General features: G+C 52.3%; 1 protein-coding gene across 3 annotated transcripts; it reads right to left on the bottom strand.

Annotated features, from left to right (window-relative positions):
* Positions 1-1,641: 1,641 nt before the first annotated feature.
* Pitx2 (paired like homeodomain 2) lies at positions 1,642-21,460 on the bottom strand. Of its 3 annotated transcripts, XM_055628335.1 has the most exons (5): positions 21,215-21,460; positions 17,417-17,472; positions 16,818-16,955; positions 5,562-5,767; positions 1,642-2,924 (listed from the first exon to the last, which is right to left on the bottom strand). In XM_055628335.1, exons 2-5 carry the CDS (start codon positions 17,460-17,462, stop codon positions 2,361-2,363), a joined length of 954 nt encoding a protein of 317 aa, XP_055484310.1. In that variant the 5' UTR covers positions 17,463-17,472; positions 21,215-21,460; the 3' UTR covers positions 1,642-2,360. The 3 variants fall into 3 exon arrangements, with proteins under 3 accessions (XP_055484310.1, XP_055484311.1, XP_055484309.1); XM_055628336.1 differs by lacking the exon at positions 16,818-16,955; XM_055628334.1 differs by lacking the exons at positions 16,818-16,955; positions 17,417-17,472; positions 21,215-21,460 and adding an exon at positions 6,713-7,111.
* Between the last annotated feature and the right edge of the window lie 2,577 nt (positions 21,461-24,037).

Raw genomic sequence — 24,037 nt, 5'->3', positions numbered from 1 at the left:
GGCCGGCCACTCTCCTCCGCGCTTCTAGGCAGGGTCCCCAAATCTTTCACCCGGTTTGCACCCCCTCTTAGCCCTCCCCTAGCACGCCGCTGCGTGGAGAGACACCGACCGGCTCCCTCCGTCCCCCTCCCGGTTCCAGGAGGCAAAGTCCGCGCTGGGTGACGGCTTTCCTCTCCACTGCTCTCTCGAGGGAAGGGGGACGGAGGTGACCCCCGTCCAAAGGCCTGCCGTCTAACCCCCACCGCCGCGTGATCCGGCCCCAGGACGGGGGGCAGAGCTCGGAAAGGAAAGGCAAGTTAATGTGCGCCGCCGCCGAGCGCTCGATCTTTAAATCGGGCGTATTATCTGCGATCTAAGCGGCGGCGGCAGATCCTAGTCGAACAAAGACCGCGGTGTCTGAGCTCCGAGAGCTCCTAGGTAAAGTTTCGGTGAGATAAAGGGCAACTTAGAGCGTAAAAACACCGGTTTTTCTCGGCTCCAGAAGAACCAGAGGCCGCTTTTCACTCCCAGTTCCCTGGCTGCTGTTTGTCCTAGCACACTGTGGGGGGCTTGCGAGGGGGGGGGCAAGAATAACAAAAGACCTCAGCACACCCTCCCGTGACCCTCCAGGCACCGAGGCCGCGGAGTCTTAGAGAGTAAAGCCTTATTTGCTACTATTGGTTACGAAATCAAATTTCACATTTCACAAAAAGGAGCTGAAACGCTGGGCTGGAAGGAGGAGCCGGGGCTTAAAGAAGTTCTTTCAAACACTCACATGGACCTCATTCCCTGTTTGGATGTCAGAGGATGGGAGGGAGGGCCCGGGCTGTAATTCATCTTGATTTGCTTCATTGTCCTGCAGTTTGCAAACTATAATCCTGTATAATTTCAGGAACAAGCAGGTTTAGAATTAATGGGTCAATATTATTTAAAGCAAAACACAGGGAGCGTGACCTTTGCCTCAACTACATATTGCTCTACAAGACTCAGGAAACTCCACTCTAACCCCTCAACCCCTGGGCTCCTTGACACGCTGAGCCGGCTGTAGTTATTAGAAATGGTCTGTTTCTTCTAATGTCTCCAAAAGGACTTGGAAATAGTAATACAATATAAATGAAGGATCTCTCTACTTAAGCCTCAAAGATAAACGTGGAGGCCTAAATATTTTGAACTGAAGGTGTTTCCTTGTAAATTTATTATGATGTGTCCCTTCCAAGAAGTTTATGTGTATAAACTGCACGTGTAAGACACTCCCATCTTTCTGCAGAACTTTTCGATGGAGGTGTGTGTGTGTGTGTGTGTGTGTGTGTGTGTGTTTTCCCCCCTCTGACTGAGTAAGCTTCGGAATCATTCCAAGCCGGTTGGCATACTGCAAGATTTCTTTCACCTTTCTTCTTTCTCTGTTATTACTCGCTAACAACAATGGCATCTTACAGATTTAGGCCAAAACAGGCATATAACAATTTGCAGCCTCCCCACCTCCCCAGCGCCCTTCCTTTTCCCTTTTAGTTTCTGATGAATGGCTAGAATATATTTCTACTGAATTTAAATAGTGCCTTCTTATATTTGACTAGGCAGGCAGAGAAAACTGGTTTGTTTAGGAGGCAGCGACTGAGACACCCTGGCCAGGTGACAGAGAAAAAGAGAAAGAATCCAGACCCGTTTGTATGCAGTATATTTTACTCCCAAGAAATAAAACACGTATTTTTTTTCATATTTGCTGAAAAGTAAAACAATAATATCGTACGAAATGTTATACACAGAGCAGGTTGTACATAGCAGTTTCAGAAACAAGGCATCCACCAGAGAAACTACTCTAAAACTTATATTCACACGTTTTTTTTTATAATAATAATATGTTAGAAACATACAGTGTGGCATTTAGTATGTACATTCTTCTGCTCGCAAGCGGAAAATCCTAACCGATTCTGCATAACATGCTTTATTTTAAAGCCTAGCCTTTAAAAACACTGTCGTGATAGTACTAACCACCGCTTTTATAAAATTAATTTGACATTTCGATATATATACATCCTTTCAGTCATTTTTAATGTTAACAATGCTAAACTTAAAAAATAACAAGCTTATAGTAATGTTAAAATGTCATATCCAGCCAAACATTGGTTGGTGCACGCGTCCTCCAACGGTTGGAAACACTTCTAAGCGAAAGATGTCAGACACCCAGGGGCGCGCCTTTGAAATCAAAGGCGCGCCCCCTTCGAATTCAGTGGTTTCTTTTCCTCTGGCCTCCTCTTCCCTTCCTTCCTTCCTTTCTTCCTTCCCGGTAGTGCGCACGACCTTCTAGCACAAACTCTCAGTCTCTCCGGGGCGGAGCGGCCCACCGCCGACAGTCCTCGGATCCCGCGCGCGGCGGGCGCCGCTCACACCGGCCGGTCGACGGCGTACTGGCAAGCGCTCAGGTTGGAGGCCGGGTTCTGCACGCTGGCGTAGCCGAAGCTGGAGTGCTGCTTTGCTTTCAGTCTCAGGCTGGCCAGGCTCGAGTTACACGTGTCCCTGTAAACGTACGGGGGGGTCGGCGGCGCGTAGGGACAGGCGGGCGTGGGCACCGCGGAATTCAGCGACGGGCTGCTCAGGTTGTTCAAGTTGTTCAGGCTGTTGAGGCTGGAGCCCGGGACGCCGGCCACCGCGGAGGGCACCATGCTGGACGTCATGCTCATAGAAGAGATGGAGTTGGGCGGGGAGAACATGCTCTGGGAGGACAGGGGGTTGACGTTCATGGAGTTGAAGAAGGGGAAGCTCTTGGTGGACAGGGACGCCGAGGTGAGGCCCTTGGCCGCCCAGTTGTTGTAGGAGTAGCCGGGGTACATGTCGTCGTAAGGCTGCATGAGCCCGTTGAACTGCGGGCCGAAGCCGTTCTTGCACAGCTCGGCCTGCTGGTTGCGTTCTCGCTTTCTCCACTTGGCCCGGCGGTTCTTGAACCAGACCTGGGTGGGGGCGGGGGTGGGGGAGGGGGAGAAGGGATCAGACAGGGCACACGGGAACAGTTAGTTGAAAAAGCCGCAGAACTCCGTTTTAGAAACAGCCCGCCCGGGTGGCACCGGGGCGAGCAATCACCGCACACACTCTGGCGGCCCCGGGGTCCACGCGCTCTACACTGAGCCTCTGAGAACAGCCAAACGGCCCTGGGGTCTGTGCAAGGCCTTTCGTCAAGTTCCGGGAGGCCTAGCTCGCTCCAACCTTGGGGCCTGCGCTGTGAGCTGAGCCACAGAAGCTCCAACGAACGCCCGGCGGCCCTGGGACCTCCTGATCCTCCTCCAGGGCCTCCCCCGGGGGTCCAAAAGCACTGTAAAATACACGGGACCCGTCCCGGACCTTGCAAACTTGCCTCCGTTCCGAGGCCACAGGTCCAGTGGCGAGGACCAGGGGCTGGGAGAGCACCCACTCTCCTCCCACACAGCCCCTCCCTTCCCTCCAGCACCTCCTAGCCCCCACCCCACCCCACCCCACCCCTCCCAGAACGCACTAGGACCCGAAAGCGACACCCTTCCTCCCCTAGGGAAAAACAAAACAAAACAAAACAAAACACCCTACCAAATAAAAGGCAAAAGACCACCTCTTCGTCTGCTCGCTAACCTCAGGAGCTAGGCGCCTAAACTGGGAATCCTGAACCAGCTCGTCCCTAGCAACCTCCCCCCCCCCCCCCCCCCCCCCCCCCCTTTTTTTTTTTTTTTAAATCTATATCACTCTCCTCCCACCCAAGCCTAACCAGCCTCTGGCCTCATCTTAGGACTGGACCAGTGCTGTCCCTTGGCTTTGCCTGCTACACTACTCGAGCTGGTCTGCGACCCCCCGCCCCAGCCCCCACACCGCCGCCACCCGCGTCCGGTGGCCCCGCCACAACCCCTCTTCCAATCCACACCCGGGCCCGCCGGTCGCCCGAGACAGCGGCTTTTGTGTATTGGAGCGAGGCCTGGTCCAACAGCCCAGAACTGACACCGGCGATGTTTCTCTGTCGCGCCCAGCCGTCTAATCCGCTTTTTTTTTTCTTTTTCCTTTCATTCTTGATTTCCACTTTTTTTTCCTACCCCCCCCCCCTTCCTCTTTGCACCCGATTGCTATAAAAAGCAACCCTCCCGCTCTGGGCTGGAAAAGTAAGCGCCTGGAAGGAGGCAGCCGGAGCGAGTGCCCTCTGCGGAGGGACAGGGCCGCAGGAAGGCGGGTAGGGTGGGAGGGCTCTCCCCGGGGATTTCAGTGAAAGACAAATTGTGTCTTTATTTTAATCACTTGTCCTTTCTACTGCAGGCCTTCTAAACTTTGCCCAGGCGAGGAGAGTACGTGCGAGGCCCATCGTTCCCTGATGCTAAAGACAGCGAAAGAAAGACTGACTTTGCTCAAAAGCACGCGGCCCCCTGCACGAGCGCTGGCTCCCGGGCAGTTAAAGTAAAACCACACTCCGTGCGTCCTCCCAGCTCCTTTATCAACCGGCGCTGCCCGGCCTGCGCCGCACTGCCACCCCGACAGCGTCCTCCTTCTCTTGGCTTTGGGAACACACTTTGGTTTTTATTTTTGTTGCTGTCTGCCGGTTTCCTTGTTTTTATTTTGGCCTCTCCTCCCCCTTGCTTTCTTTCTTCCGCAGAGAACCTTGTTTTCTAAAACAGCGGTCTCTGGAGTCTGCTGGGTTCGGCTCTTCTCTCTCAGAGTCTTAACAACCTTGGACATTCCAACGGACCGGCGTTAAACCAGGATCCTTCCACTGGGTAATTTATTTAAGCTCATTTTCTTTTCTTTTCTTTTTTTTCTTGCCGGTCCATAAAGGGGCAGATTTGCTACAAAGTAAAGGTAAGCTCTCTTTATAAATCTTTGGCTATAATTAAGCGAGGGGTGTGAGTACAGCCTTCAAAGAGCTGAACTTCCTCGAGAAGATAAATAAACCAAATTGAAACGTCTTTCTTTTCTCCTTTCTTACTAAAAGCTCCAGCAGAATAGTCGTTTCCTCCAGGGCTTCCAAAACTAGGCAGTGGAGTGTGTGTGTGTGAAGAGAGAGAGAGAGAGAGATCTGAATGGCTGAAAAACTCGCCAGGCAAAAGACCCATGAGCAACTTAAGGGGAGAAAAAGGCTGGGCCCGGCTGGGCGCGAAGGTTCTCCAGTGAGGCCAAACCCTTGCGTGTGTCTGGAGGGTTTTCTTGTTCTAGGAGCACAGGTTGGAGCCTGTTCACAGCTCCTGGCGGGGAGGGATTTTATTGGCGCTTGTCTGGCGACGGCAAGCCGGGAACACAATGCCCTTTGCTGAGGAATGCCCGCGCAGCTCAGCTTGGGAGGGCGCCGGGTGGCCGGGCAGAGGGCTGGTGCGGCTCTACGCGCCTGCGCCAGGCGGCCAGCTCCGCCTGGGGACCCGGAGCGTGCCACCTCGGGCACACTGGCCGCCTGGCAGCCTCAGGCTTCTTCCTCGCGCACGGCAGCTTCCCTCTCGCGCCCTTCAGGGGCGACGCTGCCTCCTCCCCACCCATCACTTCTCGCTGCCCCCACCCCCAGCCCCAGCCCCGACCTGAAGCGTCTGAAGCTTGGCGAGGCCTCCCCCTCTCGAGCCCCTGGTTTTCCCAGACCGGGTGCAGGCTCCTACCCGGACTCGGGCTTCCGTGAGGTTGGTCCACACGGCGATTTCCTCTCGAGTGGACATGTCCGGGTAGCGATTCCTCTGGAAAGTGGCCTCCAGCTCCTGCAGCTGCTGGCTCGTGAAATGAGTCCGCTGCCGCCGCTGCCGCTTCTTCTTGGACGGGTCCTCGGCGCCCACGTCCTCATTCTTTCCCTGCTGGCCCTTATCTTTCTCTGAGAAAAGAAAAAAAAAAAAAAAAAAAAAAAAAAAAAAGGGCAAAAACAAAAAGAAACGCACAGTTTCGGTCAGATTCAAATCCGCGAAAAACAAAACAAAACAAAAAACAAACGCCACCTCCCAACCCGACCGAGCGGCCGAGGCCGGGGAGAGGCCGGGGCTGGCTGGGGACCCGGCTGCGCGCGGCGCCCGCGTCCCTCCGGGAGCGCCGCGTGGGGGGGGGGGGTGAGCGGTCAAAGTGTGGGTGTGCGCGCCCCACTTCCTCCCCTCCCCCGGCGCCGCACGCTTTATTTACACGTTTATTTCGCCCAGGCGGCGCACTCAATTTTTTTTTTTTTTATAGCCTCCGCTCGCAAGTACAGAAACATCCTCGAGAAACACATCTTCCAAACACGCGCGTGTTTGGCAGACAGCTCCCCCCTCCCCCCAAAACCTCAGGTTTCCACGCGCGTTTGGAAGGCCAAAGTGAGTGGATGTCAGGATCCAGGATAGGGAGCTCTTCTCCCCGGGGCGGGGAGGTGTACCTCGCTGCCAGGGGCCTCTCTAAAGTGCTTTTGAAAATACAGCTTAAAAGGATCGAATCCCCCCCCCCCCCCGGAGGTAAAAGCCGACGAGAGAACCGGGGGTTGGGGGCCGAGTCGGGGCGGCCTCCGAACATCCGAGGCGTCTGTGCCCCAAGAAACTCGGGTCGGTGGCTGGTGAGGGGGTGACTAGGGCCGCCGGACCCGAGACGGTGGGGGACCAAAGGGAAGGGACGGGGTCTCGAGAATCCAGGCTCCAGGAAGTTCAGCGCCCGGGCTGCTCGAGCGACCACTCCCACCACGCCTCCCCCAGGAGGGGCGACCTCCTCGGGGGAGGGGGGTCCAGCGGGCCGGGGGGCGCCAAGGGGCTGCGCTCAGACGTCCGAGGTGGCGGTGGTGGGGGACAGCGCGGCGCCTTACCTGCGGCCTCGGGGCTGGAGGTGTCGGAGATGGTGTGCACCTCCAGCCTGTGTTTGGACGAGTCCAGGGAGCGGGGCTGCCCGGGAGCCAGCACCGAAGCCATGGCTAACGCCTGGGGATGGTGACAGAAGGGCGACGAGGCGGCCGACAGCTTGGTCCCGGCTGCTCGGTGCTCCAGGGGCAGCGGCCCTTTCATGCAGTTCATGGACGGGGGGAGCGCGGCGCCCCACGAGTCCCAGGGCTACCGCCGCTGCCAGCCGAGCCCCGGAGGCCGCCGGTTCTGGGGAGCGCCCTAGGCGCCGAGTGTCCCCGTGTCAGCCGAGAGCGCACAGCCAGGGGACGCTGACTCCGGCCGGGTCCTCGAGCCCGAGCCACCCCCCGGCTCCTCTAAGCTGCAGGCTCCGGCCAAAAAAAAAAAAAAAAGAGTCCCGAGGCCGACGGAGACTTGGGGACGCGGGCGGGACCGAGCCGCCGCAGGCCTCTGCGGGGAGCCGACTTCCAGGATCCGAAGCGAAACAAGAATGGGCAAAGACCCTTCTCCTGCCTCCCTCCCTCTCTCCCTCCCCCGGATCCCCCTCCAATAAGGACGGCACCGGGCGCGCTCTGCCCGCCCCCCGCGCCGCAGCCCTTGACAGCGAAGTGTCAAGAGTGACAGGGACAGGTAGCTGATATCGGATCCCCCCCCTCCCGCGCGGCGGCTGCGACTGCCACGGCCACGGGCGCGGGCCTCGCCGGGCGCACCTTCGGCGGAGCGCACACACCCCCCTGGGGCCCCGCGGAGCTGGAGCCGGGCCCCGCCGCAGCTCGGCTCCGGACGGCCCCGGGCGAGCGAGCGAGCGAGCGACAGGCTAGCTCTGCGGCTCGGCGCTTCCCTGTTGGCCTAACATCTTAAAACCAGAGGCGGGCTTCCTGGTGGCGAGACGTCACTCGGCGGCGGCCCTTCCCCAGCTCTCCCCGCCCTCCGCCTCCTCCCAGACCCTTCCCGGGGCTCGGAGTGACGTGGCTCCACACCAATCGCGAGGCCCCGAGCCCGCGCCGGAGGGCTGGTTCTGTCTGCACCTATCAGCGGTGTGAGGCCCAGCGGTGCCCACCCGGTCTACACGGGCGCGCTCCTGGGAATTCAGCTCCCGCCCAACCAAAGGCGATCCGCCTTTTGGGTTAGGGCTGGAAGGTGGAGGGTCAGGAGGCTTGGGGTCGGAGGGTTCGGGAAGAGAAGAAGGAAAGTCCAGGTCCGAAGGGTGTACGGTTCAGCAAGCACCCCGTTCCCCTCCTTCTGTGCCTCACCGCGGTCATTTCTAAGAGCGGAGTTTCCCCACGCTCGGGGCCCAGACAGAAAGGGGATCTGCTGCCTAGGGCTGTGAAGTTAGAAAACAGCAGCAAATCGCCTTTCTCGTCTTAACTCCGCCGCCCTCGCCCCTTTCGCCTGTCAGGTGAACGTCGCGCTAATCTGAGGAAGCTTTACTTTAATTGCAAAGGAGACAGAGTCTTGAAAAGGCAGGCTAATAAATTAGAAATCGAGAAGAAAATGGACCCGTCAAAAGAAAATTACCTTGACTTTAGTCGAACAACTGCTTGGTGGTTCGCTCTGGATTTATACATGAATAAAAAAGTCGCCTCAAATCACGTCCTCTGTAATGCTTATTAGTCCCCAGACAGAAAACTCACAATAGAGTAGAAACCCTAACCCAGCGTTTTCGAAATGCCGAAAGCTTATCCATTCTACTTAACGTTGATTAAGACACATCCTAGATCTTTCAAATTCCTTGTTCACTGTATTAAGCTCGTTCTAGCCAGAGAGAGCTATGCTTTAAATTCGACTCTCTTGTTTACTTTATTATCAATCAGATTCAAATCCAGGCTTTAGCCGGTAGAATCAACAACCTTGAGCTAATTATATAGAAAATATGCCTTAATGAATTTCCATACAATTAAGAACGTTGCCAAATGACCAATTTCAAGGATGCTTTTTAACAGTCATTTTCTTTTCCTAGGGAGCTCAAGGCTGTCTTGAATCATTAAAGCACAAGTAGACAGAGACAGGAGGTTTGCAGTAAGGGGAGTGTGTGTGTGAGTGGGGCCTAGACGACTGCCCAAGTAGAAAAGGCAACGTCTTTTTCATCTGCAGGAAACAAAACAGATCTCCAGTGGAGGCAGCAGCACCGTGCAGCATTATTTCAAAGGAAATTTAAGTTCCAAAGATGTAAATTCAAACACATTAAAAATAATTTTCTAAGTCCTTTGTGGGCCTGGAGAGGAGGATTCCACTCCTTGTTAAAGCTCTTACCTAGCACTCAGGGGGTTCTGGGTTTGAGATCTGGCAACACACACACACACACACACACACACTCCTTCTGTGGCCCACTAGCCCCCAACCCCCATAGGTCGGCTGAAGGGCACAAAGTGATCTCCTCCCTTCCCTGGTTTTCTGCATTTGCGATTGTTTCACTGTGGATTTAGTGTCATCTTCCCTGAATGTAATTTGTTTGACGTTATAGTCAATGATTTGCAACACCAGTATAAGAGATCTTCAGCAAACTCCCTCCTAGCTCTTATTCACAGGACTGGGGAACTTAACCTGGCACTGAGCAACTGAGGCTGGCTACAGATGCAGTTATAACATCTGTCTGTCTTTTTACCCTTACTCCCCCCCCCAGTGCCATCAATAATTCCTTCCATCTTGAATATACAAAGGACCAAATGAAAATTATTTCCAATCTCTTCATGCCACTGTCATTCCACTTTAAACATTTAGATATTTAGACATTCAGAATTTAGACATTTCTTCGTAAGTTTTAGGTCAGCGCTCTTAGTTTTAACCTTTCATTCCATCTCATCCCATTCTACACACGTAAACAGGCACACACCTGCTCACAGCCTTAACTGAGGCTCATAGATCCAGCTATATTAGGTCCTGCAACCTTATCACTAAATTATACACATTACACCAGCAGGCTATTGGTAAAGAAGGTTAAATTAATTTACATTCTACTCATTATCTGGTGCTTAAATGGCTCGTTTTATCCCTGAGATTTGGCGGGCGAATCTCCTTCTCAGACCCCACAGCGTTTCACTGAAGACAACGTTCTTACATTTGTAGTGGTTTTTAATCTGATAAGACTCTAATTTGCTTAAGTCTCTTAAATAAGGGTTTTAAATGTTTCTAGCCATTTTCTTATTGAATTTTCTCTAATTCCCTCAAGATCATAAAGTATATGTGTAAAGTAAATATTTTCTCCCGTGCACTTGCCAGCCAATGACCTATAACTAAGTCAATACGAATCCAGATCTTTTCTGCCCAGTGCATTTACTAATCATAGTCTAGTTTCTTCTCCTAAACCCCAGCATAATGTGGGCATCACAATAGCACAGCACAGCACATAAGGCTTCATTTCATGGTAGTCTCCATTGCAACAAAGAATGAAAGATTCTCTACTCTTGCAGGCATACTCTTCTTTGCCTCATGATTTGAATCCTGGAGTGGCAAAATAGTTGTTGTTAACGATAATGGTGATAATTTATTTGTTTGTTTTGAGGCTAGAGGCCTTTTTCAAAACTTACTTCTCTGCAAAACTGAGAAGTTGCAGGGAGTCATATAGATTTTCAAGGTCACCTCTCATTCACCCCAGAGACTCTCAGCGTAAGCGCTGGTGGTTCCACTCTTGTAGTAGAACATTCCGTATGTAAACACACACACAGGGAGGGCCTCATACAGACCCCTGAATGGATGGAAAACCCAAGGGTAAATGGTAGCTCCTGTAGTGCCAAACTATGGGAGATTTTGGAAAGACACCCACCGGTACACGGACCGCCAAGTCTGAACAGATAAAAACTTAGATTGTGTAGAACCACTGAGGTCAAGAGAATAAAGACATCCATCCAATATGCTGACTATCATAAAAACAGAATCGCTTATCATTGATGTGTGTGCATAAACATATTTGATCGAACTCGCGCGCGCACACACACAACTGAATCAAATATATCTTCTAAAATATTTTTCACAGTCAACTGACCCTCTCCTGCTTGCTTTACACATGCCGAGCTGTGTCCTGATGGACTTCAGCCCTTTAAGGACCAAAAGGGTTCATGCCAGAGCAGGGTGCAGAGGTGTGTGATAGGGACCAAGAAATACTGAAGACTAAACGGTAGAGACCAGGTTTAGAGTTCTAATCAACTACTTAAGATTTGTGGAGAGTCACGGGTGACAGATGATGAAGGGGTTCTAAATCAAATCAGAGAGTTCATTACCACTGCCAACCCAAGTGGATTCTTCTTGTTTGACTCCAGAAAGGATGGTGACTTCAGCCACCATCAGAGAAGTCTGTTCAAGGTTAAGTGAGGGGAGGCCTGGGCGCCTCAATGGATTTCCCCTCCCCCTTATTCCTTCAAAGAAAGACCCTCTGGAAGGGAAATATGTGACATAGGGTCAGGCATGTTTTGAGCTGGTATTTGCCACCGATTACAGGTCTTAAAGTCTTATTTAATTTCACACTCTTTAGCGTTAGTTGAGCAAACCCCCTCCAGCCATCCCTGTGAACAGTAGGTCCGAGCAATGCCTTTTGGTAGGGGCAGAGTCTGGGCTAGGAACCAATCAATCAATCACTCCTCAAATTTTGTAAAGATTCTGCCCTCAGAACTCACCTAGAAGATGGCACAATGGGAGGTCTCCCTGAGCTGTCAGGCCAAAAAGGGGTGTGTGTGTGTGTGTGTGTGTGTATGTGTGTGTGTGTTGCATAGGCCCCGGTGGCTCAAGGCTGAGGCCTGGCCAGGACTTATTTGGACGTGGGTGTTGTGAGGCAAAGAGGTCAGGGGAGACTTGGCACCACATCCAGAGAAGTGGCCTCTTATTCCCACTTTCTACTGTCTGGGCACAAACCAGGCTTGAAAACACCTGCCCTGCACACACACTCATGAAAGGGACCACTGCTCCCAAACTAAAAGCTTCACTGTAGATGATTTTTCTTGTTGTTCCCTAAATGTAACGAAACATTGGGGGTTTGTTAAAGGGTCAGATTCTGTTCTGTATCAGAAGCCAGAGAATAGCTAACACTCAGCCCCTGCAGCCCATAGAAACACGCCCCTGTTTCTGCCCTACGAGCTCTAGTGTAATTGCTCAACCTTTTGAAGGAGATTTGGGGGACAACCTAGGGAGTATTAGGGTACCAGGGAGAGGCATCTGCCACTGCCCAGGGAGGAAAGAGGGAAGGGCTGGGGGTGCAGAAGGAAGGTGCTGACACTAGTAACCCAAAAGCAGCTAATGTCCCCCTCACATATTTGCACCTGAGCACGGCAGGTTCACCGGACGCTCATTCATTTGATTTCTGGAAAGCATTAATTTACTGAGCCACGAGATCGGTTTAGTTAAATGTGACTTCGTGGTGTGGAGAAGACAGGGAAAAAGAAAGGAAAAGAGGGACGGTGAGACATGAGAGGAGCAGAAAGCTGAGGAAAAAAAGCAAGGGCAGGGAGAGAATGAAAAATGAAAATAAATATAGATATCCGGGTTTGGAGAGAAGAAGGTGCAAGGGGCTAACTGAAGTCACTTAAAAAAATAATTGGATTAAGTCAATCCTCTCTCTCCAGCTCATGTTCACCTCCTTTTCCTATTTCTCTCACTCTCCCTTCTTTCTGTTTTTTCTCTCCCAGACATGCTGGTAGCTAACATTCGGCATTAGTTGCCATGGTGACCATAAATCACATAAATCCAAAAATACCCACCTATAATCTGAGATGAAGCTTTTATTTCCCTAGCGAAATAATATTTTAAAAGCTGTCAGCTGACACACACACACACACACACACACACAAAAAAAATAATAAAATAAAATGTATATAAAAAAGAGGAACCCACTCCATTGTAGTAACCTTGGTAATGTATTACTCTAAAGGTTTAAATTAAAATGTCAGCATGTCCAAAGCACACTGGGAAAGTCTGGGGCACTCTTCATGTCAGACCCTCACAAAGACGTTGACTCAACCACTGCTCCTGACGGTTCTTCGACACACCTGCACTCTCCGTGCCTGTGTTTGCCCCGGGATTTTATTCAACTTTAGCAGTTGAGGTGGGGGTGGGGAGACGGACTGTAAGCACTGGTTTGTAAAAGGAGTGTCCTGGGTCTCAAAGAAGCCTGGTCCAGTGGTGAGGATTTTAAAGGACCTTTTGTGGGCGGGTGATCTTCGGATGGCTACTTAGATGGGGACGTCCTGAAGAAGTTAAGAAGAGAGAGAGAAGGGCTGGAGTGAGAAGGGCTGCCTTCTGGAGAGCTGAGTGTCCATCAAGTGCTGTGGTTAGAGAAGCCCAGGAAGGGTGGGTCTCGTCTTCTACCCCTGCCTCCTTTCCCCTGGGAAGAAAGTTTCCCACTGGGAGTCCCTAGGGAGGGGCCTGTGGTTGCTGTCGGGGCCTTTTGTCTTCTAACTTGGGCTGTTGTCTTTTGCCTATCTTGGATTACAGGGCATTCGCCTAGATGAAGAGCCATTAATTACCCATTCAGTCAATATTAGGAAGACGACAAAGCTTTTTACATAGGATTAAGAAGACATCAGATTGTTCCATTAGTATATTCCTGCTCACGAATAAGCTTTCGTTATACATTTCCTTTTCCCCGGAGTCGCTCTAACAACCGCTGCATATATTAACAGCAGTCTGCGAGGAGGAGCAGCCTAGGCGACCTAAAGAAACTTTGAGGGAGAGTGGAGGCGGTTGGGAGGAACGCCACCTGCAAACAAGGCTTGCCACCGATCGTCAGGGACTGGCAACCTGGACATCTGGTACCATTTCCCACCGGGATTGGGGGTTGGAAGCCACAGGCAGGGAGGCAGCTTCTGCCAGTCAACTGCAGGTTTAGTGGTGGTGGAGGTGGTGTCAGCCGGGAAAAGAAAATAGATAACTGTCACCGCCCAGATCTCTTTGCTTTTTCAAGCTTCAAATCTCCTTCAGCTAGCACCTGCACCTTGCCTCCTCGTCACGGACAAGATCTCTCCAGTTTCCCACGCAACCTCCCCCCCCCAAGGGCTCAGATCCCTGCCCCAGGCACCCCCACTTTTGCATTTTGCTCCAGAAGGTTTGAGTGGCTCTTGTTAGAAGGTCTCTCACTTAAGGGAAAGCGGATCATTAGCTTTTGTGGGTGACTTAGGAGTCCACGTAGCTCGAGCTACGCCAACATTTTCTGGTTAAGTGAATGGGAACCCAAGAAGGAAACTGAGCCCCTCGGGGGCCAGAGGCTTACCCGCACCCTCCGAAGGGGACTGAGCTGCCACTGAGGCAGAAGGTGTGTGTGTGTGGCGGGGTGGTGGTGGTGGTGGTGGTGGTGGTGGTGGTGGTGGTGGTCCCAGGGTGTCTGGAGGACCTTGGAGTTTCCTTCCGAGGTAGGAAAAAAATCTGGGACGTGGTGTGATCGAAATACTTTCAGACCAGCCATTCTGTCGAAGCTATTTAAAAATTAATGGCGTGGAAAGCGGGCGAAGTACTGGCCGTCTGTCACGGGGCTTTGAGGCCCGGCGGGCAGCGCCACGGCCTTTCTGCACGCTGTTCCCTTCCTGAAGGTCAAGACCATTTTAAGAGTTCCTAAAAACCGTAGCTCTGAGAAGTCTTCAGCTGGCCTTTGCTCCTTTCTAAAGGACCGGCCCAAATGCCCCCTTCTCCTGGTGCTGGGCCACGATTCCATTAACTCTCTCAGTCCCTACACTGCCTTCAGTTTCAAGATTTGAGTCCTGGTGGAGGGTGTAAGGAGCCTGGCTTAGCTCTTATGCCGAGCTAGGGTACTCCTGAAGGAGTGCGCAGCCGCAGGTATTTGAGACAGAAAAGCTAGGCGCCATCACTGCGTCCTACGGCTCCCCCTGTGACACTTAAAAAAAATATATATATATATATATTTTTCATATATATATATATATGAAACCTTAAAAGGGCAGAAAGTAAATCCCAGTCAGAAGTTTGTGTATTCCGTAAATTATTATATTTTTAATAATCCCTAAAAGGTACTTAACTCTGGTGACCTTCCTGAAGTGATTAAGGGCTTTTGCTCACTCGTCTATGACATTTTATTTTGATTTATCAATCGACTGAAAAATAAAACAGTAAAATCAAGGTTTTCAGTATCTCTGCTCATCACATGCCTCTTTTAAATTAATGCCATTAAACACGTTTGGACAACATTTTTTTTTTCCTTCGGTCCAAAAGATAGAAACACAGACCTTTTGTCAATGTAGGGGGAGACCCTTTCATAAGCGCTCTAAAACAATTCGTCCTGCAGGTAAATCTACAATCTCTCATCTGTCTCTGTCTCTGCTCACCCCCCCCCCCCACACACACACACAACAGATTTTCTTTTTCCTTTCTTTCTCCTATTATCAAAAGCTAATGCCAGGGCACTTGGCAGCGGGAACTCAACTCCACAGGCTCTTAGACACACATTGCCTACCTACAAGGAAAGACCTTATCCCATCGCGGACTCCTTGACTGGGTCCTGCATCTATTAGCTCAAAAAACAAAACAAAAACAAAGAACAACAACAACAACAAAACAGGCCACCTGGCCTCAGAAACAATTCTTTGGGTCAACGAAGTAAGGGGAAGGGTCAAGACCTCGGGTCACAGGCCACAAGATGTACCGAGCCCTCCTCTGGGAGGCTGCCGGCCCGCCCCCTGCGAAGCCAGATTTGGGCTTTCCAGGTCTGGTCAGGGCCGAGGCCCAGCCTGCACAAAGCTTTCTCCCAGGGAGTCGTCGTCGCTGCTCTTGATTTTTAACCATATCCCAAACATTCTCCGGTCTAATAATTTATTTTTACGACCGATTATCAAACAGAAGAAGAATTTAACACAATCTTAATGACAGAAATCACCAGACATTATCTCTGCATTGCCCCCATTTAACCCCTTGGGGTTAATCCCGGACAAGTGAGCGTTTAACCGGCCCAGCAGGACGACTAAGGAAGTGTTCAGGGCCGGGCGGGGAAAGCCGCAGCTCGTTCTAGATGTTTTGTTTCAACAAATGATGCTTTTCGCTCGGATGCACGCAGAAAGCCTTTGTTGTTGGTGTTTTTTTTCCCCTTAGTAATAATTTTTTGTTTGCTCGACAGGGGTTCCGAATTACTCACCTTGGCACACGTTACATTTGTGTGTGGGGCTAGGGGCCGCGGGTGGTGGGGAGTTTTATCTCCTCACACAATCAAAGGTCAACAACCCCCTAAGGTTGGGCACTTACTCGGTATGGAGCCTGGAAACCCGGAGGATAGTAAAACAAAACAAAACAGCAAAGAAAACCAAAACGTAAATAAGGATTTTACATGTATTCCAAAGAAAGGCCTCTCCATCTCTCGTGGGCGCGCGCGCGCGCGCGCACACACACACACACACACACACACACACACACACACACACACACACACATTATTTAAGGACAAGTTTCAATTTCATCAAGGCCTTGGCTGTGCGTGGAAGACCTTTTAACCTTTCGCACAAGCCAACGGACGGTTCTGGGACGAAACCAGCCAATCCAGGAACCGCGTTATCCCAGCCCAAGGCCTAGCAGCCAGGGCAGGCAGCAAGGGCTGGCGGACAGGAGCTGGAGCTCACGAGCCCTGCGGACCTGGTGCGCTGCGCGCAGCTGCTGTCTCCGGCTCTTCGGAAATATTGCCCAAATCCAGACCCTCCGAAAAGAGTCCCCGACGCAACTTTCCAGCGTTTGCCAGAAGCGTTAAACTCCGCACCCACCAGCCCCGGTGGGGCAGTGGCTCCGAGCCTCAGGGACCCCGTGGGCCCTGGCGGGGCCGCATGCAGTGGGAGCTGGCGAGCAACAGAGGTCGCTGTTGGACCACTTTGTAGGGCCAGACGGAGCGGCGGCGGTAGGCCCGGGCGTGCGCAGGGGATCAGACCACAGGGGGAGAGGAAAGGGAGAGGTGTTGGGTCTCAGGAGTGCAGTATAATTTGTGGAAAGGAATTAAAGTCCCCCGGACGGCTGCTCCGCGTTCTCCCCGGCGGCCAGCCGTCTGGGTCCTGCAGCGGGGACCCCGGCTCCGGCGGCTCCGCCCGCCCGGGCTTGGCCGGAGGCCCCCAGTCCCGGAGGCGGGAGCCCGGCGCGCGGCCTGCGCCTCCCTCCCCCCCTTACCATTGGCGCCGGGATGCTGCCGCGGGAACGGCTTGCTGCTGGCTGCCTCTTTCCGGCTCTCGGGAGAGTCTGTGAACTCGACCTTTCTGATTTCGGTGTCTTTGGAGAAGAGACATTCAACGGCCGCCGGCTGCACGCCTGGGCCGCGAGCGCGCCCCGCCCCACGCGCGGTTGGCAGGGGGTGCCAAAGGGCGGCGGAAAGGCGCCCCCGGGACAGAGCCAGGGTTAGGGGGGCGAGGCGGGACGGAGGAGAAAAAGGGGACAGAGAGCAGAGACCCCGTTAGAGGAAGGACGGGCCGCGTGCCCAGCCCCCGGGCCCCTGGCCACCCAGTGCAGCCGGTGATCTGTCCCCGTGCCACCGGACGGGCAGCCTGGAAGAGGGTCAGGGCGGGCCTCGCCGGTCCACCTGAGTCCAAACCTCCCGTAAAGGGCAAGGCCGCGGCTGCCCTACTCTGATTTTTTTTTTTTTTCCATGAGGCCTCCCGGAGGAAGCTCCAGCTTCTGCGAGCCTCGCTGGGCGAGCCGGCGCCTCCTCCTCTCCTCTCTCGCTTAGCGCGGTCTCCCTTCCAGGGACCCGGGCGCGAGGAGTGGGCTCTTACCTAGTTGCACGCACGCCGAAACCAGTTTGCGACAGTTGGTCTCCATCCCCCGTTATCTGCAAAAGAGAACAGAGGCGCGGCTTTGAGTTGCTGCTGCGGCCGGAGCAGGACGATCAGCTCCGGCGGCTAGCCGCCTGCTAGGGGCTGGCGTTTGGGCAGGCTTCTCTCCTGGAGCGGAGGGAGCAGCATCCTTCCAGCCTCGGATCCAGGACTCCCGCCGATGTTTACCTGGAGGGATTTTACGTCCCCAGCTGAAGGGGAGGAAAGGCCCAGGGGTTAGGAGGCCAATAAAACCGCGGGCTTCTGGAGGAGCTGCGGAGGACTACGTTCAAGGGCGACTAGGCCAGGGAGCAACCTTAAGCTTGTACACAATTTGGGGATGGGTAGAAGTGGGACTTCTCCTCAGAAAGATCACCATTCAATACGGTGTCAGTCAATCTGAGCTCAGCAAACATTTGCAGAAGGCCAGAAACAGCTTGCCCGGCTCCACAAAGCCACTTTTCCCCTCTGTTTTCTGTGATTCTGAAAGGAAAAGACAAGGTGCCCCGAGAGCGAGCTGAATTAGGGCCTCTCCTCCACCAGGAGCGGCGTTTCCATATTTAGCCACTCTTTTCCCTGGAGATGCTCACCCGGCCATGTATTTACCCTAAAGTATGATTTAAGATCGTAGAGCTGAGAACGCGCAACGGGCTGAGCGAGACAGGAGACCCGGGCAAGCCTTTGTGGAGGGGCCGCCAAGTCCAAAGAAACAGCAGTGGGGAGGCTGCTCCTCCAGTTCCTGCCTATCCTTTTCAAATTTCCAACCGCAGCTCAGACAGCCAAGCTTTTGACGGGGGCCCCTTTTCTTTGCCACAGGCAAACCGGGAGAGGTGGGTGGCGGAGGGCTAGATGGAGTGGTCGCTTTCAAGACAAGAAAGGGAAGAAGGCGGTGGGTTTCTCAGGCCCTTGAATCTTCGGTCTTGCTAACTGTGCTGCGCCTGATACCCGGAGAGTCCCTTTCCCTTAGAGCCTAGGACTGGAGGTGGGAGCCGGCTTTGCCAGGCTGGTGGGCCGCATTTTGGCCTGAGGTGCATTTCCAAGCTCCTCAGCCTCTCCTGGAGCAACCCAAGCTCCAGGGGCATTCTAGCCAAGGACGCGCTGCCTGGAGGAGGGGCCTCCCGGTGTGGACGCCTGGGGAATCCGAGATTGGGGGGCCCGTACGCGGTTCCCCCACCAACTAGTGAGTACCCGGTGGGGACTCTGCGGATCCTCGTGGGCCCGTGGGCCCAGAAGTAGCAGTTTGGCGGCTCCAGATTTAGCGATTCTGCAGTAAAATCACAGGATTAGTCCCTGATTGAGATGTCTGTTCGGGAGATATTACAAAATTCATTATCACAGCTTTCTACTAACTCGATATGAAGTAACACAGATGGGATTTTATTAGTCCAGACTTCAAATGTTTACTTATGATAATTTCGGGGGAAATTTGCATGTCATCATCATTTCGATAATCTTTTTTTTTTTTATATGTCTGAACTGGCTGCATTATTAGCCAGTAGCCACAGCGTTGCAGATGGCAACTGCAAATAGTTTTATTTATTTTCTTTTAAAGGACTGAAATATATATAAGAGAAAGACCTTCTCACGGGCTGTAAAGTCTGTTACTGCACATCCCCCACCCCCACGCTCTGGTGCTGAACATCGAACAAAGCAATAGGAAGCCAGAAAACCTTCAAGAACGGATGGACTCCAGCCCAAGGAATGAAAAGAAGCTCAAGATATGGTCCTTCGCTCTTGGCTACATGTCCTTGTGACTCTGAGGCGCGTTTTGCAGCGATATGAATCCTGAGACTTTGATTCCATGCTCCATATAATGACCAGGCCTAATAAGTGAGTTCTGTCTACCTAACTGAGATTTCTTTCCCCCTTTAAAGAGAGATCTTCAAGTCTTATCTGCTGATACTTAAACGTGCCCCATCAAGGCAGCTAATAGGTGACAAATTTCACTGCTAGATTACAACACTGGTTTGGGTGGCTAATCTCGACATTTTAGATAGGAGATGTTTCCTGATTTGAAGTTATCCTCACGCCAAAAGTTTCCACGCTGGTTGGAATGTATATGCCAAGCCATCCGGCTAGGGCCAGCTTCCAGTCCATATTGTGATTGTGTTAATAAAGCACCACACAGCAATTAGCATGCATGATACCACCCTAGCCAGGCAGGCAGGCAAGCCCTAAGAAATAGAGCAGCTTGCTTAAAAAAAAAATCTGACACAAGCAACACAAGAATGGAATCATAGAAGAAACCATGGTTCTAATCATTCCAAAACAAAAGAAAACAAAAACACAAAAAACCCAAAACCTTTCCCATTTCACCCCTTTCCATCTACCTCCTCATCCAATAACAGAACCATTCATGGAAAGCTGAAGAAAAAAAAAAAAAAAAAGGACGGGACATATGTTTTAAATGAACTAAATTGGGGTGATTAGGCAGTAAATTAATTTGCAGTGGGCAATCATTTAAGGAAATTAAGATACCATTTTAACACAGCTCCGTGTTTTACCACGAGCAAGCTTTCTTTAAAGCTCCGTGGAATGTGTGCTTCTGGAGCCTGTTAGAAGGCAGCCCTGCTCAACTTACAGGACAAAACAGAACGATAACTTAAGCCTAGTTTTGCTGAGGCAAAGCGAAACATTCCATAAGTGAAGTGGCTACTTAAAAAAAAAACAAAACAACAACCTAAACTTTGATTATTGGAGTACTGTGCTCATTTTCAACCCCACCAACCGAAAGCAAAGGCTCAGTTCATTTTGGTGATGAGCTTTGTTTCTCTGAAATTATTGGTATGTGCTTTTTAGGTGGTCAAAACATCTTTAGTTGTGATTAATGGTCTGAAAAGGATGCAGAGATCACTTAAAATCAGATTATTTGCTTGTTAGCTAGTTTAGAATGTAGGAGTACCTATTAATGTAATTCAGATTAGCAAAAGTTCCTCCTCCCTCGTTTTAATTTGCCTCAATAAAATACAGAATAAAAAAAAACACAAGAGAATAAAAACAAAAAAGTGCCAGCTTCTTGGGCGAGTTTGATTTCTAAATTGTTTAGGAACGGTCATTCAATTGGAGTAAAAGGACCGTATTTCCTCCGGCTTGGAGTCGCATGTTTTGACTTAGTTACCAGTTGCAAAACAGTTGCGCCTCTGCCTCCGTTTAAAATGCATCCCTTGCAGTACAAGATTGGAGCTGACTGCTGATCAATTTAAAGGATTTATAATCCGAAGTAATTGTGTGGGCTTGGCATCCAGGCCTGGCTCCCAGGTAATTCGCTTGGGCCTGAGAGGTCACTGACTGCCAGTTAAGATGGAATCTTTTCTCTCTCTCTCTCTCTCTCTCTCTCTCTCTCTCTCTCTCTCTCTCTTCTTTGCAGTGGGTAATGATGGGAAGGGGCTAATCGATTCCAGTAGCAGAAACTTCGTAGCGAGGGGGCCCTTTATCTTGGGTCGGCTAATCCTCGGCCGGCCGGAGGCTTTCTCCCTATCCCATTGGCATCGAAATTTCAGGGAAGATGCCTCGCTCTAAATGCCAGCCATGTCTGGCTTCCACTCGACTCCAGCGCCCGGCAGGATTGTCCTGGCGTCTGCGGTTGAGGACCAGAGGATCAGGGGCTCTGCAGGATCTATTGGGGCAACTGCGCTACCTCGGGGGCAAAGCGGCCGGGAGAGCCACAAATCACAGCCGGCGGAGGTCCTTCGAAGTGGAACAAATTTCCAGACTCGCATTATCTCACAGCTCCGTGGGGGAGACAGGGCCTCCACTTACCGGCTACCGGAGCGAGCGGCTGTCTCCGCGTCCCGCCGCTTCCCAGGGTGACTGCCAGGCGGCGGAGGGCTCGGGCCGCGCAGCCGGCTCCGGGGAGCGGGCCCTGGGGAGGTGGAGGGGGGACCTCGGGGATCCTCAGGGTGCCAAGTTCCGAGAGGGTCTCCGCGGGGAGCCGCGAGAGCTAGCGGGCGCCGGCGGCCGTCTCCGTCGGCTGCTCTCCGGCTTTCTCTGCGGGTCTCGCGCGCTCTCTCCCCTCCCTCGCTCTCATCCCTCTCTCTTCCCTCCGCTCCGACTCCGTGTGCGGAGTGACGTGACGTCAGCAGAGATTCCACCAAACTCCAGTGCACAGTGGCGCGCGGGCGGGCGGGCGGGCGGGCGGCCGAGCCTGCTGTAACGCTGGGCGATCACGGAGCGAGCACGACGCTTGGGCCACTGTGGGGGGTGGGGAGGGGTGGGGGAGCGTACCGGGGCGACCGAGGGGACGCGGGATGACGAGGGCTGGCAAGTGAAGTCCTTGGGGGTGGGGCTGCGGCCCGGGACAGGACCCCGGAGGGAGGCAGCGAGGGAGCCGGCGGGAGGCTTCCAAGGGAGCTGGCCCTGTGGCCGGGACCAGCACTCTAACTGGGGAGGGGGTGGGGTGGGGGATGAGGACGGGATGGAGGGCGAGGAAAAAAAAAAATGGTGCGTCAAACCCCAGGGCCCTTCTAAATCTAAGTGGGAGGGCCGGAGCCCGGGGAGACAGAAACCGATTCTCGAGGAGCAAAATCACGAGGAGGGGGCACGGAAAGTGGTCCACGGAAGGAAACAAAGGGCAGCGTGCCCTGGTTTGACACCGGTGAGGCTTCTGGAGGGTGGGTGTGAGTGCGCGCGCGTGCCCGACCTCCTTTCAGGCCTTTCGGGGCAGAGGAGACCTGATTACAGCGCGGCTGACTCCAGAGAGAGGTCCACGGAGGGCAGACTGGAAGTGGGCGGATGGATGGGGTGTCGAGGGAGATGGTGACTGTGGAGAAGTATCAAAAGCAGGGTGATCTAGTAGCAGCGAGTGGGAGGGCCACGGGGGAGGGGAGGATGGGGGAGAGAGAGAGAGAGAGAGAGAGAGAGAGAGAGAGAGAACCAGAGGAAGGCCTAGACTATAGCTAGGGCAGACTGGGAGCCAGTGTCTTGAGGTCAAGGCGGGCGGATCCCAGCGTTTGGAGAGTAAAAAGCGCAGGTACACAGGGCCACACACCGACCAGTTGGTGTGCAGAGATGGGGCTCTCCTGCTCAAGTCTGGCGCACCCCCAGAGTCTAGAATTTCCTCTTCTGTACCTACAACTCAACAAGGTCACCCCGGGTCACGGATATCTCATTTTTTAAAATGACGAGGTTAAGGTTCCTGACTGAGAGTGGTATTAAATTGCACGGGACTGGGGGTGGGAAAGGAGGAGAAAGTTTCCCCCACGTGAGCGTTTGCCCTTAAAAGTCTAGAGCCTGGAAGGTCGGAGTGGCCATTTGCACTCTGAAACTGTCTCCTCCATCTAATTCCCCAGTTCCCGATTTCCTTACTCAGTCTGTGTTTTGGTAATGAACGGGATATTTTGGCCGGGTCTTGCCTTTGGGTGGAAGGACTACTTACAATGACTATATATAAATACGATTCGCCTGGAGGATCAGGTGTGAAGGCGTCCTCCAGGCACATGGGACAAAGTTCTTCGGATCTTCACGACATCTGTCAATATACGTTTTAGAAAAAAAAAAAAAATCAGAAAACAGCCGTACGTCATGGGTTGGCGTTTTCTCACCAGTGTTAATCCTTGCTTGGGAACACAACCCAATCAGACCTGCCATTAAAACTCATTTCTCCTTGGTCCCTGGTAGAAAACAAAGTTCCCTCTCAAATTTCTACTGTTCTTCTTCCTAAGTCAGCAAACCAATTCGTGTAATTTGAGGAAAAAAAATACACTGGCTCCTCCGAAGAATGTCCGTGGGTTGTGTATGTGAGGAGAGCTAACCCAAGGACCACCCCACACATGCTGAGCTTTCTCTGAATTTGGGGGGGGGGTGCTGCTTGTGTTCTATGTTTTCTTGAATGACTCGGTGTTTTCAATTCATTGGTGTTAGCAGTAAAAACAGGCAAACAAACTTGCTCAATTTGTTTTGAGTACCAAATCCCTTCACTTTGAAACAGCTAACAGTCGACAGATGGACTCATTTTATGGAAAGAGTTTGCCTCTTCTGCCTGGGAGGAAACTGATGAGAGACCTGCGTTTCTCTAACCTTGTAACTTCAACGAAAACTCCAAGCTTTCTCTTCTTACCCAATGGAAACTCAGAGCAGTGCCATTTAAAGGAAGAGAAACAGGAGAAAAACAGCCACACACTGTTTTATTTTTATTTTTTATTTCCTCATTGTTTCTGAGCCTTTTGGAGGAAAAAAAAATCAAGTGTCTTCAACAAATCCTTCAACTGGACTCTGGTCTCACCTCTCTGGAACATGTCCTGGGCAACAGCATTGTCCACAGTGGAAGGACCTGCCCATCCACTATTTCTGCTGGCTCCTCACCCTCCAAAATAATGGGCGAATGCCTCACTTCTGCCTTTTCTCCCTTTGCGTTAAAACGAGACAGTAAGAGGTGCTTACAGTAGACCAGCCTGGCCAGGAGCTCGTGGCAAGTCTGGTATACAGAAAAGTGGGAAGAATGTGAAAACCAAGCCCGGCTTGAGACCAGAGAAAGAGAAAGGAGCTGCGCTAGAGAGCCCCGCAGAGCTGCGCAGGCAACTCTTTCCCCACTTGAAGGATTCGGAGGTTTGCTAGCAGGGCTGGGGGAAGGGGCTCCGGGAAGCG

Source organism: Psammomys obesus, unplaced genomic scaffold (assembly GCF_907164565.1).
Source record: "Psammomys obesus unplaced genomic scaffold, mPsaObe1.curated_primary_1811, whole genome shotgun sequence".
Lineage (NCBI taxonomy): Eukaryota > Metazoa > Chordata > Mammalia > Rodentia > Muridae > Psammomys > Psammomys obesus.
This window is presented reverse-complemented; position numbering and strand designations above follow the sequence as displayed.

Bases quoted from the DNA above. Each gene is read 5' to 3' on its own strand.
- Pitx2 (XM_055628334.1), bottom strand. From the start codon at position 6,917: ATGAACTGCATGAAAGGGCCGCTGCCCCTGGAGCACCGAGCAGCCGGG. The intron at 5,768-6,712 runs GTAAGGCGCCGC...TTCTTTTCTCAG, and splicing joins CTCCAGCCCCGAGGCCGCAG to AGAAAGATAAGGGCCAGCAG. The intron at 2,925-5,561 runs GTAGGAGCCTGC...GCCCCCACCCAG, and splicing joins TCACGGAAGCCCGAGTCCGG to GTCTGGTTCAAGAACCGCCG.